The sequence below is a fragment of the Salmo salar genome, chromosome ssa11 (genome assembly GCF_905237065.1).
Source record: "Salmo salar chromosome ssa11, Ssal_v3.1, whole genome shotgun sequence".
NCBI lineage: Eukaryota > Metazoa > Chordata > Actinopteri > Salmoniformes > Salmonidae > Salmo > Salmo salar.
This window is the reverse complement of record NC_059452.1, coordinates 80,909,622-80,925,149: the sequence shown is the minus strand read 5'-3', so window position 1 is coordinate 80,925,149 and position 15,528 is coordinate 80,909,622. Positions and strand designations below refer to the sequence as shown.

Here is a 15,528-nt window from a genome sequence, read left to right as displayed (position 1 = left end):
AAAATCAAATCATAGTTAATTTGTCACATGAACCAAATACAACAGGTGTAGGTAGACCTTACAGTGAAATGCTTACTTATATGCCCTAACCAACAGTGCGATTTTTAAGTAAAAAATAGGTATTAGGTGAACAATAGTTAAGTAAAGAAATAAATACAACAGTAAAAAGACAGTGAAAAATAACAGCAGCGAGCCTATATACAGTAGCGAGGCTATATATAGTAGCGAGGCTATATACTGGCACCGGTTAGTCAAGCTAATTGAGGTAGTATGTACATGTAGGTATGCTTAAAGTGACTATGCATATATGATAAACAGAGAGTAGCAGTAGTGTAAAAGAGGGGTTGGCGAGGTGGCAGGACACAATGCAGATAGTCCAGGTAGCCAATGTGTCGGGGCACTGGTTAGACGGGCTAATTGAAGTAGTATGTACATGACTGTGTCCCTGTACTAAAACTGATATTTCTTATTCGTTTTGGAAGTTACACGCCTGAAACCTTGAACATAGACTGCTGACACCCTGTGGAAGCCATAGGAATTGCATCATGGGAGCTCGAATTTAGTATGCCCCTATACTTTCCATTGTAAGAGCATGGTCTCTCAAAAAAAATTGAGAAAAAAGGGGCCTAGCCCTAGGAAGTTAAAGTGACTATGCATATATGATAAACAGAGAGTAGCAGCAGCGTAAAAGAGGGGTTCGGGGAGGCGGGACAATGCATATAGTCTTGCTAGCCATTTGATTACTTGTTCAGGAGTCTTACGGCTTGGGGGTAAAAGCTGTTGAGAAGCATTTTGGTCCTAGACTTGATGCTCCAGTACCGCTTGCCATGCGGTAGTAGAGAGAAGAGTCGATGGGGGTGGGGTCCACTGGGGTGGCTGGGGTCTATGACCATTTTTAGGGCTTTCCTCTGACATCGCCTGGTGTAGAGGTTCTGGATGGCAGGCAGCTTAGCCTTAGTGATGTATTAGGCCGTACGCACTACCCTCTGTAGTGCCTTGTGGTCGGAGGCCGAGCAGTTGCCGTACCAGGCAGTGATGCAACCAGTCAGGATGCTCTCGATGTTGCAGCTGTAGAACCTTTTGAGGATCTGAGGACCCATGCCAAATCTTTTTAGTTTCCCGAGGGGGAATAGGTTTTGTCGTGCCCTCTTCATGACTGTCTTGGTGTGTTTGGACCATTCTAGTTTGTTGGTGATGTGGACACCAAGGAACTTGAAGCTCTCAACCTGCTCCACAAACCTGCATTTGGCAGGTTTGTGTTTGTATGTGTATGTGTGTGCATGCGTGGCTGCAACTGTAAGGGATACACTGACAAATCCCCTCCACCCAATAACGCTGCCTAGATAGCCTCCTTTAGCCGCAGTGTGTGTTCGTAAGTAAAGGCCAATGAAATTCCCCTCCACAGCCACATTACACAATGGCACCAGCCAGAATGAAGAAGCGGGGGAGAGAGAGAGAAGGGGGGGTGCAGTGTTCACTGATATTGATCGAGAAGAACAGAGGACAGGGGGAGACAGAGTGAGATGAAGGGAGGAGATGAAGAGAGAGAGAGGGAGAGGTGGAGTTAAGGTTGATGGATAACGCTGCAGAGGTAATAATGCCCCACACGACAGACCCAATTTCCTTAACACCCTATCTGGATGTGTGTTTCGTCTTTTTCTCTGCCCTCTCTCTCGCTTTGTGCTTCTTCCTCTCTTATTTTGTGTCCACATATTTGTTTCTATATCTACATCCATAGTTACATTTCTTACGAATGGATTGTGTGTGAAGTTACAATACTCGACTTTACAAGCGTACTGCATTTCTCCATCTCTATGGCCGTGTCCGATTACCCATACTTGCGTCCTACATAGTAAGCTTAAGGGGTAGTATGAGAAAATAGAAAGTGTTACAGTATGTGAAAATTTGGAAAACGTAATATGCTTTAAATGCCACGATGTCATACTAGTTTCAGCTTTTCATCTAGTATGAATTTGCTGCACAACATTTAGGAAGTGAATAGTCTTTTCAGATCTAATTGTTTGACAACAGCTGATATCAGATAAGGTGACAGATAATGCTGTGCCAAAATGAATGAATGGTGAGGAACAACCCAATTTGCCATATGGATGAGCCTAGTATGTTTATGTGTTGCATACTGCATATGTTTTTACTAACCCGTGTTCTAAAGAGTATGTAGTATGGTTAGTACACAGCGTATACTTTTTGAAAATAGAAGGCAAGAAGAATTTTGGGCACAGCCTCTATCAACCCCAACCCTCCTTCCATCTCTCTCAATAGATAAACTTGTAAACTAGCCCTCACCCTCTCCTCATCGAAACACACAACAAACATGTTGACAGACGTTCCTCGTGACTGACATACGTACCACTTGCTATTCATGTCCTCTATAGATCGATACACTGCTAAACTGTTGACAGAGGGTGCGTGATCATTGGTTGCTCATGTGCACGGTGTGCACACACTCACACTAGCCAGTGAGATCTTAAAGAGCAGCTGAACGCACCAATTCTGCAAGTGTTTTTTTGTTGCTCATTAAGGAAAACAAGATTTCATTCTTGGGGTTGTGGTTCGATGTGGCAGTTACTGATATTTGTCCTGCATGAGGCACCAAAGGACTTCCTCAAAATAGTCAGAATGAATCTAAGATCAAGACATCTGTAATTAATTTTTACGTTTTTGCAGAGGAGGTTTTAGTCTATCAATTTTACATCTACCTAAGGTGCAGTTTTTCTAAAGTAAAATAAATGGTGTTGTCTTACGTGAACAAAGTCTGATCCGCTAAACAGCTGGGCAGGTCTGTCTCACTGTCTGTGTGTTCTGCCATACGATTGGATAGACCTCAATCACCACAGCTGTTCATCCCATGTTAGTGGGTATTGTCGAAATCATAACCCAACCATCAGATTTATTTATTTAACCTTTATTTTAACTAGGCAACAAATTCTTATTTACAATGACGGCCTAATCCAGCCAAACCCGGACGACGCTGGGCCAATTGTGCGCCGCCCTATGGGACACCCAATCACGGCCGGTTGTGATACAGCCTGGATTGGACCAGGGTGTCTGTAGTGACTCTTCTAGCACTGAGATTTAGTGCCTTAGACCGTTGCGCCATTCGGGAGCCCTTGGGAGATAAGTCATGATGAACTCTTGTACCGAAATTTCACCAACCTCTGTTTGACAACAGCCGGTAATCAGATAAATGAAAAAATTAACTTACTTGCATTTTTTTGTCAATTTTGGTACTGGAATAAATGTTTCTGGCTAATATCGATGTTACATATGTTGTTTTCAATGACAGAAGTTGGTTTTTGAGTTCAGGTCTGCTTTAAAAAGGCAAAAATATAAATTCTCCCTAGTGTGTTCCTTATTTTTCCCTCTCCCATCTCTCTGTTCTCTCTCTTTCTCCATGATCTTTCTGTCAAGGAGAACTGTGGCTGGATTTGCACAGTCAGAGCGGTAAGCGCATGTGAGCTCATGACGATCCTCTTGCAGCGATGAGATGACGCAGATGACGTAATGACTCCTAAGATTTACGGACTCCGATGACAGTACAGAGAAGGCCAAACCAAGTTAAAACCTGATTTATCTATCGGCATATGAGCTGATTTGAAATGTCTGTATTTTAGCAACTTATTCTGACATAAAAAAAAGAAACAAAAGAAAAGAGAGAGAGAACACAGACAAAATCAAACGTCCTAAAAGTAAATAATAAAATGCAGGTTATCCGAACCTGAAGTGACAGACCAAGAGCCTGTGTTTATTTCCTTTTCTCTGCTCACCTCTCTTTCTTGCATTATTTCCTTTTGTACCAAAAATAAAAAACCCTCCTATCTTCCTAAAACAAAGAATACCAACAACATCAACAAAACCATCAAAAACAATGCCCATGCATTAAACGTTAGGCTACCTTATAAATACACAATTTCCTCTATCTATTAAAAGCTACAAACTCACCTATAGAGTGTGTGGGTGGGTCTATCACTATGGAGATAGTATATCTTTATATATTTTGCCTGTGGTGAGAGATCCCCAGTTATAGTCCAATAAACAGAGGCAGACGCTCCTCCTTCATATCCCTGGTAAAGTGGACCAGTCTCCTCTCAGTCAAATGGCCAGCGGTGTGGGTGTGTGTGATATGGGTGTGTGTCAGGGTGAGTGTATATTAGTGTTTTTGTGTGTGGTGTGTTCTATGGGTGTGTGCGTCCGTCAGTGTGAGTTAGAGTGCAGGAACTGCGTCTCTGTTGCCAAGCTGAACGGAGAGGAGAGAATGCGCTGGGGGACTAGTGGGGAGACTCCCATCCAGCAGCGCAGACACAAGAAATAGAGAAGAGGGAGGGGGGACATAAAGAAAGACAAAGAGAGCTGGAGAGAGGAATAAGTGTGTGTGTGTGTGTGTGTGTGTGTGTGTGTGTGTGTGTGTGTGTGTGTGTGTGTGTGTGTGTGTGTGTGTGTGTGTGTGTGTGTGTGTGTGTGTGTGTGTGTGTGTGTGTGTGTGTGTGTCCGTGAAACAGTCCCTCCAGGATTCTGCGATTGCAACATTTTTAGCATCAAGAATTCCCCACATACTATGCGAGGGTTTAGAAATTTGACCATTCACTGCACAATTTTTGCATAACAGAGTTAAATAATTGCAATATATCGTTACCCATCTTTGCAGTACAAAAAGAGGGCTTGCAATTTCAAACAATCAGCACACATTTAAAGCATACTGGGTTTTTTATCGCTTTTGTGCAATTTTGTGGGACATTTTCACAACTATTATTATAAATGTATCCTGTTTAAAAAATATATATATTGCTTTGTTTTGTTTTCTCTGTAATACTACTAGCGACCTAGCAATTTTATGGAGTTGGCTTTAGCTAGCCTAGATAGGTTCTCAATCTCCCAACCTCATAACTATCTATCAAGAAGCCATTTCATGCTATCCATCAAGACAGAGTCGTTAGACAAGCTAACTATCTTAGCTGGCATGCCTGATGGACTGGCTGGTAGACCATGCCTGATGGACTGGTTGGTAGACCATGCCTGATGGACTGGTTGGTAGACCATGCCTGATGGACTGGTTGGTAGACCATGCCTGATGGACTGGCTGGTAGACCATGCCTGATGGACTGGTTGGTAGACCATGCCTGATGGACTGGTTGGTAGACCATGCCTGATGGACTGGCTGGTAGACCATGCCTGATGGACTGGTTGGTAGACCATGCCTGATGGACTGGCTGGTAGACCATGCCTGATGGACTGGTTGGTAGACCATGCCTGATGGACTGGTTGGTAGACCATGCCTGATGGACTGGCTGGTAGACCATGCCTGATGGACTGGTTGGTAGACCATGCCTGATGGACTGGTTGGTAGACCATGCCTGATGGACTGGTTGGTAGACCATGCCTGATGGACTGGCTGGTAGACCATGCCTGATGGACTGGTTGGTAGACCATGCCTGATGGACTGGTTGGTAGACCATGCCTGATGGACTGGTTGGTAGACCATGCCTGATGGACTGGTTTTTAGACCATGCCTGAAAATGTACTGAATAAGACTCACATTCCTTTCACTTTTACCCAGAATGTCCAAGATGCAGAGAAGCATATTTAATGTCTTTAACAAAATAACCACCAGTCAGGAGGATACAGACAGCTCAAGAGGTACACTCATAGAAAAAAAGGTGCTTTCTAGAACCTAAAAGGGTTATTCGGCTGTCCCCATAGGACAACCCCCCCCACCCCCAAAAAATCATGTAGAACCCCAATGATCAATGGTTGTGTGGAGAAAGATGTCTACAAACAAAAATAATGTGAGACTGGCTGTATTACAAGTGTTACCAGTGTGGAGTTTTGTACTAAGAGTTTTAAATTCACCACATACTGTACTTGTGAAAATAGTACCAAAGCGATAAAGCGGTCACATAATCATCACATTTTGCCTTGCAAAATGTCAGGATTTCTGCATCAAAATCAAGCCCACAACAATCACAAAGAATCCCTGTGAAATCCTGGAGGGCCTGGTGTGAGTTCACCCATTAGAGCACAACACCCCCAGCCCATCCCTGTACAAGACATTAAGAGGCCCACACACACAAACATTGGAAAATTTGGAAAAATGACACTCTCTAATTGTTTTATATTTTTTACATTTTGTCAGGAAATGCAGCTCCGTTCTATTGTTGTCTCTCTCTCTCTCTCTCTCTCTCTCTCTCTCTCTCTCTCTCTCTCTCTCAGACAAGTCATAAGAGTAAAAACAGAAACAGCACCAAACAGTGAACCTCCAGCTAACCCCCCCCCAAAAAAAAATAGCCCATCTGTGTCCAGTATAACAGGGAACAACAGAATAAAACAGCTGATCGGAACCCCCTGTGATGTCTATTCACTGCTAATTATACTTAACTGTGCTTTAGTGAACATCTCCCTCTCTCCTGTTTCTCCTCTCTCCTGTCTCTCCTTACAGTAGGTGCTTTTCATCTCAACGGCTGCAGATGACAGAGCACATGGAGACAGGAGGGGCTCTCAGCTCCGACGTAACCGGACAGTGTGACAGTGAGTGGGACCGGCGAAATGGGGTTTGTGTGTGTGTGTGTGAGTGCGTCCGTTCGCGGGCGTGTGTGTGTGCATAACTTTTGGGGGCTACTGTAAGAACTATAGGATGCAGTATATTCCTATTCCCATGGAGCGTATTTATTACATGTGACAAGACATATCTTGCAACTCTTTTCAGACTACGTTTACGGATAATCCTGAATGAATCATGAATAATGATGCGGGAGAAAGTTACAGACGCACATATATCATACCCCCCCCCCAAAAAAAATGCTAACCTCCCCTTTTATTGTAATGATGAGAGGTTAGCATGTCTTGTGGGTATGATATTTGTGTCTAACTTTCTCTTTCATCATTAATCATGATTCATTCAGTATGATACGTAATCATGGTAGCATCCACATTAATGTAGAAGTGTTTAGAAACATATTCTATTCTTATTTATAATTAAAGTGACTCCAAAATGACACATTATTCATACATTATTTACCATTAATTTCTATTGGGCACAAAATAATCTAAAACACAACCAAAACAAACAGCAAATGCATCCAACAAAATTGTAGTTACAAGCTTGACGTAGCGCTATGAATATGGGACCAAATATGTAACTTTTTACTAATTTAATACACATATAAGTGAATTTGTCCCAATACTTTTGGTCCCCTAAATTGGGGGAACTACGTACAAAAAGTGCTAGAGTTGCTAAACAGTTCCCCTGACATGGATGAAAATACCTTCAAATTAAAGCTGACAGTCTGCACTTTAACCTCATAGTCAATGTATCACTTCAAATCCAAAGTGCTGGAGTACAAAGACAAAACATTTGTCACTGTCCTAATACTTTTAGAGATCACAGTATAAAGTTTTCCTGACCTACAATGAAACCAAACCAAAAAGGATAAAACCAAAACTGAAGAAGAATTTGGTCAATCTGATTTCTAATGACATCAAACAGTGAGAGAACACTAATAGAGTACCATTACAGTACTTAGAGAACCATAACAGAAGTGTCCGGAAAGCATCAGAAAAGCATTAGGAATACGTAAGTAGCTGAAAAATGCAGAAAGAATGTAATGCAGAGACATTCCAGAGCGCCACGCACCCACACACCCACACACATTACAAACACACTCACACCACACACACCAATAATCTCCGCTAACGCCACCAAAACACAGATCTGCAGGAGTACGGTACCTGACCTTAGAGACAGGCATCTGGATGCTCCGAGTGTGTGTGAGGTCAAGGAGGATCCCTGCGTTTGTGTTTAAGAGGAGTTCTGCCAGAGCAGGGTGTGCGGGCAAACACACACACACATGCACAGAACAGTAGCAAAAGAGGACAGAAAATCCAGGTGTGAAAAACACTCTAGTGGTGTGTCCCTCTCTCTTCTGTCTCTTTTTCTCTCACTGCCTCTATGTTTCTCCTTTTCTCTGTTTCTATCGCTCTCTCTCTCTTTCTGTCTGGATGTTGTGCAGTCCTGCCTCTTCTCTCTCTCTCTCTCTCTCTCTCTCTCTCTCTCTCTCTCTCTCTCTCTCTCTCTCTCTCTCTCTCTCTCTCTCTCTCTCTCTTTCTTTCTGGATGTTGTGCAGTCCTGCCTCCTCTCTCTCTCTCTCTTTCTGTCTGGATGTTGTGCAGTCCTGCCTCTCTCTCTCTTTCTGTCTGGATGTTGTGCAGTCCTGCCTCTCTCTCTGTGTGGTTATAATGTGGGTGCCAACGTGCAACACTAGTGCTGGGGAAGGGGAGAGAGGGAAGGAGGGGAGCAGTGAGGGGTTAGGGAATGACAAAGGGAGAAAGAGGACAGAGAGAAGTGGCAGTTGATAGGTGGAGGGACGGAGGCGAGTTGATAGGTGGAGGGATGGAAGCAAGTTGATAGGTGGAGGGCCGGAAGTGAGTTGATAGGTGGTCTGGGCCGGAATTGAGTTGATAGGTGGAGGGATGGAAGCAAGTTGATAGGTGGAGGGCCGGAAGTGAGTTGATAGGTGGAGGGCCGGAATTGAGTTGATAGGTGGTGATGAGAAAAGGGGAAGAGTTTTGAAGGAGGGGCGGGAGGTGAGAGAGAACGAGAGAAAACAGTAAGAGAATGAGGACACAGAGTTGATATGAGGGAGAAAGAGAAAGAAAGGTGCATGAGTTGATAAGGAAGGAGGGAGAAGGGAGCTGTACCCATATGTGGTACCCATATGCTGGTGTCTCTGGAGACCCATGATGCTGTCCTGTCCCTCTACCTCCCTCCCTCCCTCTTGCCCCACCAGCTATTTTTAGACCTCAGCTCAGCCGTGAATCAAAGCAGTGAATCAAAGCCTATCAAACGGGAGCGGGATCCGGGATACAAAAGAGCCCTGGCTTCTACACCTTATCAACCAGAAAGACACACACATAGGTAGAGGACACCCACACACACAATCAAATGAGGCTCATATATAGGCACACAGACACACACAAAAAAATACACATATACACACTTGCTTTTACTCCCATCCTATCCCAACGCTTCAGAGTGAAATGTAACTTTAATCTACACCTCCTCTATACACATTCTTGTACAGCTAATCTAATATGTTTATAGCACGCATGACTTCAAAATGATCAGGGTTGAAGGGCCATTGGATTCCCTCAAGCTGTAGTTTAACTGCTTACACTAACACTGAAGACGACTTCCCCTGTCTAGACAATAGCATTATAAAAACACAACCTATCATCGCTGTCGGAAGAAAACCTCTGAACTCCATATTTGTCTGTTTTTTTGTTGCCATTTTTAGATGAAGTCTAAGATAGAACGAGTGGACCATTATACACATTGTCATAGACTTTCCACATACAGCCATGTCCTAGCAAAGTGAAATATGTTTTATGTGTTAATACAATGTCTTCACGTTCCTGAAATAAATGATTATCCTAAGCATTGCATGCTCGGCCTCTGTGGAGAAAGTCTAATTATCCTAACCCAAGAATGTGAATAATTAAAATAAGGAAATTAGGCTGAGGGAAAAATAAGGCGTCTTCAGACCTGATCCATTAGTTTTTATACAAAGCCTTGATAAATACACTATATATACAAAAGCATGTGGACAACCCTTCAAATGTGTGGATTCAGCTATTTCAGCCACACCCGTTGCTGACAGGTGTATAAAATTGAGCACACCGCCATGCAATCTCCATAGACAAACATTGGCAGTAGAATGGCCCGTACTGAAGAGCACAGTGACTTTCAACATGGCACCGTCATAGGATGCCACCTTTCCAACAAGTCAGTTTGTCAAATTTCTGCCCTGCTAGAGCTGCCCCGGTCAATTGTAAGTGCTGTTATTGTGAAGTGGAAACGTCTTTGTCCAACAAGGGCTCAGCCGCGAAGTGGTGGGCCACACAAACTCACGGAACGGGGACTGCCGAGTGCTGAGGTGCGTAGCACATAAAAATTGTCTGTCAGTTGCAACACTCACTACCAAGTTCCAAACTGTCTCTGGAAGCAACGTCAGCACAAGGACTGTTCGTCTGGAGTTTCATGACGGGTTTTCATGGCTGAGCACACACAAGCCTTAGATCACCATGCGCAATGCCATGAGTCGGCTGGTGTGGTGTAAAGTTTGCCACCATTGGACTCTGGAGCAGTGGAAACGCGTTCTCTGGAGTGATGAATCACGCTTCACCATCTGACAGTCCAAAGGACGAATCTGGGTTTGGCGGATGCCAGGAGAACGCTACCTGCCCCAATGTATAGTGCCAACTGTACATTTTGGTGGCGGCGGAATAATCGTCTGGGGCTGTTTTTCATGGTTTTTGCTAGGCCCCTTAGTTCCAGTGAAGGGAAAACTTGTTCGGTGTAGAAAAACTTAACTGGCCTGCACAGAGCCCTGACCTCAACCCCATCGAACACCTTTGGGACGAATTGGAACGCTGACTGCGAGCCAGCTCTAATCGCCCAACTTCAGTACCCAACTTTACTAATGCACTTGTAACTGAATGTAAGCAAGTCCCAGCAGCAATGCTCCAACATCTAGTGGAAAGCATTCCCAGAAGATTGGAGGCTGTTATAGCATATTAATGCCCATGATTCTGGAATGAGATGCTCGAAAAACAGGTGTCCACATACTTTTGGTCATGTAGTGCATGTATGCCAGTACATTATACAGTATAACAACAGAACAAGCTATAAATAGTTAAGGGCTTTTTGAACTGAATTACAGCAAAACAATATCCATCCAAGATAAATGATTAAAGTTTAAAGCCTGCCTGAAGAATTGATCCTAGGACGTGATGGATATCACCGCCGGGCAAAAAAGACACACACACACACTCACGCACGCACTCACACACACACATCACTGCCATACCACACACCCCTGCAAGGCTCTGGGGGCTCCCAACCCCCCCAAAGGCCACAGCCCCATGGCAATATGTTTAGAATTGCAGGAAATTAGCTTTAAAACAACCACATTAAACATTTTCTCTTTCCCCCATGGCACAATGTGTAGAATTGTAGGAAGTTAGCTGTTTTCCCCCAAACACACTCACATTGATGGGAGAGTGTGTGTGTGTGTGTGCGCTTTTGCCAGATTACTGTGATCAATTCAGAAGTTAATGAAGACAGCTAAACAGCACCTTGAAAAGATAGGATGAGTGGGATAGAGGAGGTGAAATAAATAATAAATGAGGAGGAAGCAGAGAGAAATATCTCTTTCTTTGAAGCCTGCTGTCAGTGATGTTCACAGAGTGGAACGAGTGTCTGCTCAGGCAAAACATCATCAAGAGTCATAAAGAGAGGTGGCAAAAGACTGAAAGAGAGCGGGATAGAGAGAAACACAGAGATGTAATTAGGAATAGCGAGAAAGAGAGAGGGGAGAGGGAGAAAAATTGAGAAGAGTGAAAGAAAGAGACAGACAGACAGACATACATGCAGATGTAGGATCTTAATTTGATCACCCTGATGCAGGAGAATTTTCATACATGTATTTTAAAATGTGTGGTATATTTGACATTTAAAAAGACTTCTGAAGTTTGTAACTTCTACTTTGACATTTTAGACTTCATTTCCCCTTATGAAAAATGTATCGACCCCTACAAACATATCCATTAATTATAATACACATAATAATTTACATTTCCTGTTGCAGCATTATTTTCCTGCTGTGCCAAACTGGTCAAACAAAGATCCTTACATATGTACAGTACATGAAACTAGCTATGTACAATACTTAATTAATTATTTTACAGACTTTCTTATGGAGAGTTAAAAAACTCAAGAGATTGAAGGAAATTATAGTCATAGTGTATATGCAGCTCTTGTAATGTTATTTTCTGGTTTCTCCACCTCTAAAAACAGCAAGTGCTCTGACAATCTGGTAACACACTATATATAAAACAGAAGATGTGTGTGTGCGCAGGGCTCCAGTCTCCGACCATTTAGTCAGTCTGAAAAAGTTAGTAGTACTAGTGCCACCAGGGGAAAATGTTAGTCTGGACCCCTGGTGTGTGTGTGTGTGTGTGTGTGTGTGTGTGTGTGTGTGTGTGTGTGTGTGTGTGTGTGTGTGTGTGCGTGCGTGCGTGCGCAACCGTGCGTGTCATTTTGCGTGGGTGTGTGATGGAAGACAGATGGGATTCACACCCTGTCTGATCTGACACTATGTACCATGAAGGAGGGATCAAAAAGCGTGTGTGTCGAATGTTCAATCCCAGTGCTAGGCACTAGTTTTTTATTATTTTGGGTGAACCCTATCCCTAACCATAACCCTGTACCTCAACCATTCTGAAGTAATGCATAAACTTAACCTTCAAAATGTGACGTTTGTGGACGTCGGATTTTGAAGTGAGCCTGAGAGAGATTTTTGCCTATACAGACTGTGTATTTGTGTATGTGTGTTTGTGTGTGTTTTTGCGGGTGTGATGTATGTGTGCGCATGTGTGCATGTGTGTACGAGTGAGTAAGTGTGTGTGTTTGTTTGCATGTGTGTGACAGAGAGTCAGAGACAGGTAACTTAGCACCTTTCTACCCCATCACAAGGGTGAAAATGAGCTGTGTACCAGACTGTGCAGAGACTAAAGTTGTGATTTACAAATTCTAATGGAATGTAGATGTTCTTCCTCTTTTCCCACAAAGAGATGTGATCTCTCCTTGCGAGGTGAAGACTAGGCCTTATCTGAGGCTCCCCTGTGTGTTGCGGTATACAACCGTAGCGTAGCCCAGCACTTAGTTCCACTGGGAGACCATCAGGTGTCTAGCTATCTGTTTCTGCTCCACCGGACAAGCTACAGCAGCTCGTTGAGCAGCAGATGCTTGTTGGGTGTAATGCTCTGTGTTCGCTGGTTCAAAATGACCGTTGCCGGAGAGTGATCACACACAGTCGCGTGTGTGTGTTCTGTGGTGTGTGTGTGTTTGGTGTGTGTGTGTGTTTGGTGTGTGTGTGTGTGTGTGTGTGTGTGTATGGTGTGTGTGTGTAATGTGTGCGTGCGTGCGTTGTTTGAGTGTGATGTGGAATGTCTGAGTAACGATACCTAGAATGACTGAATGAACTACAACCAATGCGACACATGGCAACCACACAATGCAACAACAGTAGCCAAAACACCAATTTGGTCTTCAACCTCAGCAGTTACTTTAAATTAAGTGAAAATCGATGTAGCCCGTAAACAAAGCAGGAGCCAGCAAATTCGTCCAGCAAACTCTAACTTTGAACGAACCAAACACTGAAAGTCAATTTAGCTCTTCTGCACACAATGCCAGCGAACTGCCTCCGGCTCTTGTCCTCTCCCCCAGTCTCTCACAAGGGGCTTGGATGGATTTACTGGCTCGAGTGGAGAAAGTTCATCAACAAACTAAAATAAAAAAATGCCTTCAATGACGCTGGGTGCCAGACAAACGGGGGATTGTCAACGTTAGCGTCGTGACCATGCAGAGGAACGGAAATGGCGATTACCTGGGTGAATTACTGCGTATAGAAGCCGTTTGCAGTCAGTTTTACTTTACCTCAGCACAATTTTTCTCCAGGATACAGTAAAAGTGTGTTTCAGCAGAGGATTTACCCTCCATATATCAGAGGAGAAGTACTGTTACTGCCGTCATGGCAAACGCAACACTGATTAAGGAGGAATTCTCTCTCTCTCTCTCTCTCTCTCTCTCTCTCTCTCTCTCTCTCTTTCTTTCTTTCAGTTTTTCTCTGGTTTTTGTCTCTTTCTTTCTCCTTCTTTCCTTCCAAATAATTTTTCTCTCACTCAAATCAGCTTACAGTGCAACTGGCAACAGCTACTGTCAAGCTCCACCAGGTCTTTGTTAAAGTACTTAATGGTCCAATGCAGCTGTTTTTATCTCAATATCGAATCAGTTCTGGGTAACAATGAAGTACATTAGTGTGATTGTTTTCAATTAATCTTTCACTTGAGTTCCAGATATCTCTAACGGTCGCCCCAGCGTGAGCTTATTTATGAGCGTGATGTCAGAATTCATTCACTGTTCCAAAATGTGATTGTTACACAAATCACACTGAGCGTCCACTGCAGGGATCACTGTAGAATAACCACGCCTGTGTGTTAGCGCTTGTCAAAGGGTTAAAATGGTCCAAAATAAACAAAAATAGCTTCTTAGCTAAATGCAATTTCTCAAGCAAGACATGATGTCACCAGGCGGTCCAACATTCCCACCCAGCCAAACAAGCTCTTGCACTAAAACTGTATTATCAAAACTTTTACAATTTCACAGTATTATTCCAACCTCATAGCGTGGAAATACAGTGCATTTGGAAAGTATTCAGACCCTTTGACTTTTTCCACATTTTGCTACGTTACTGCCTTATTCTAAAATTGACTAAATTGTTGTTCCCCCTCATAAATCTACACACAATACCCCATAATGACAAAGAACAACAGGTTTTTAGAAATGTTAGCAAATGTATATTAAAAAAATGGAAATATAATATGTACATAAGTATTCAGACCCTTTACTCAGTACTTTGTTGAAGCACCTTTGGCAGAGAAAACAGCCTTAAATCTTCTTGGGTATGAAGCTACAAGCTTGGCACACCTGTATTTGGGTAGTTTCCCCCATACTTCTCTGCAGATCCTCTCAAGCTCTATCATGTTTCGATGGGGAGCGTCGCTGCAGAGCTATTTTCAAGGTCTCTCCAGAGATGTTCGATCGAGTTCAAGTCCGGGCTCTGGCTGTGCCACTCAAGGATATTCGGAGGCTTATCCCGAAGCTACTCCTGCGTTGTCTTGGCTGTGTGCATAGAGTCGTTGTCCTGTTGAAAGGTGAACCTTCGCCCCAGTCTGAGGTGGTGAGTGCTCTGGAGCAGGTTTTCATCAAGGATCTCTCTATACTTTGCTCCATTCATCTTTCCCTCGATCCTGACTAGTCTCCCAGTCCCTGCCACTGAAAAACATCCCCACAGCACGATGCTGCCACCACCATGCTTCAGATGTGACACTTGGCATTCAGGCCAAAGACTTCAATCTTGGATACATCAGACCAGAGAATCTTGTTTCTCATGGTCTGAGAGTCTTTTAGGCGCCTTTTGGCAAACTCCAAGCGGGCTGTCAGGTGCCTTTTACTGAGGAGTGGCTTCCATCTGGCCACTCTACTGTAAAGGCCTTATTGGTGGAGTGATGCAGAGAAGGTTGTCCTTCTGGCAGGTTCTCCCATCTCCTCAGAGGAACTCCGGAGCTCTGTCAGAGTGACCATCGGGTTCTTTGTCACCTCCCTGACTAATGCCCTTCTCCCCCAATTGCTCAGTTGGCCGGACGGCCAGCTCTAGGAAGACTCTTTGTGGTTCCAAACTTCTTCCATTTAAGAATGATGGAGGCCACTGTGTTCTAGGGGACCTTCAATGCTGCAGAGATATTTTGGTACCCTACCCCAGATCTGTTTCTTGACACAATCCTGTGTCACGACTCTCCTGTGAGGATCCAAAGGATCAGGTCACAGTGGCTCTGCTCTACAGCCCTCTCCAACAGAGGGGGAGAGGGCTGGAGTTGGACAGTTTTATGATGGTTACC

The 15,528-nt window shown here is 43.7% G+C and overlaps 1 protein-coding gene across 6 annotated transcripts in view; it reads right to left on the bottom strand.

Moving 5' to 3' along the window:
- Positions 1 to 15,528, bottom strand: part of LOC106563272 (regulator of G-protein signaling 3) — a 199,267-nt gene that overhangs the window by 66,591 nt on the left and 117,148 nt on the right. Inside the window, exon 1 of one of the 6 annotated variants that reach the window (XM_014128720.2) lies at positions 7,746 to 7,963. The exons of the other annotated variants lie outside the window; for them this stretch is intronic. Within the exon in view, the coding sequence (XP_013984195.2) occupies positions 7,746 to 7,760 (15 nt within the window). The 5' untranslated portion in view covers positions 7,761 to 7,963. Of the gene's footprint in view, positions 1 to 7,745; positions 7,964 to 15,528 lie in introns of those variants that run through there. 6 annotated transcript variants of the gene reach the window in all.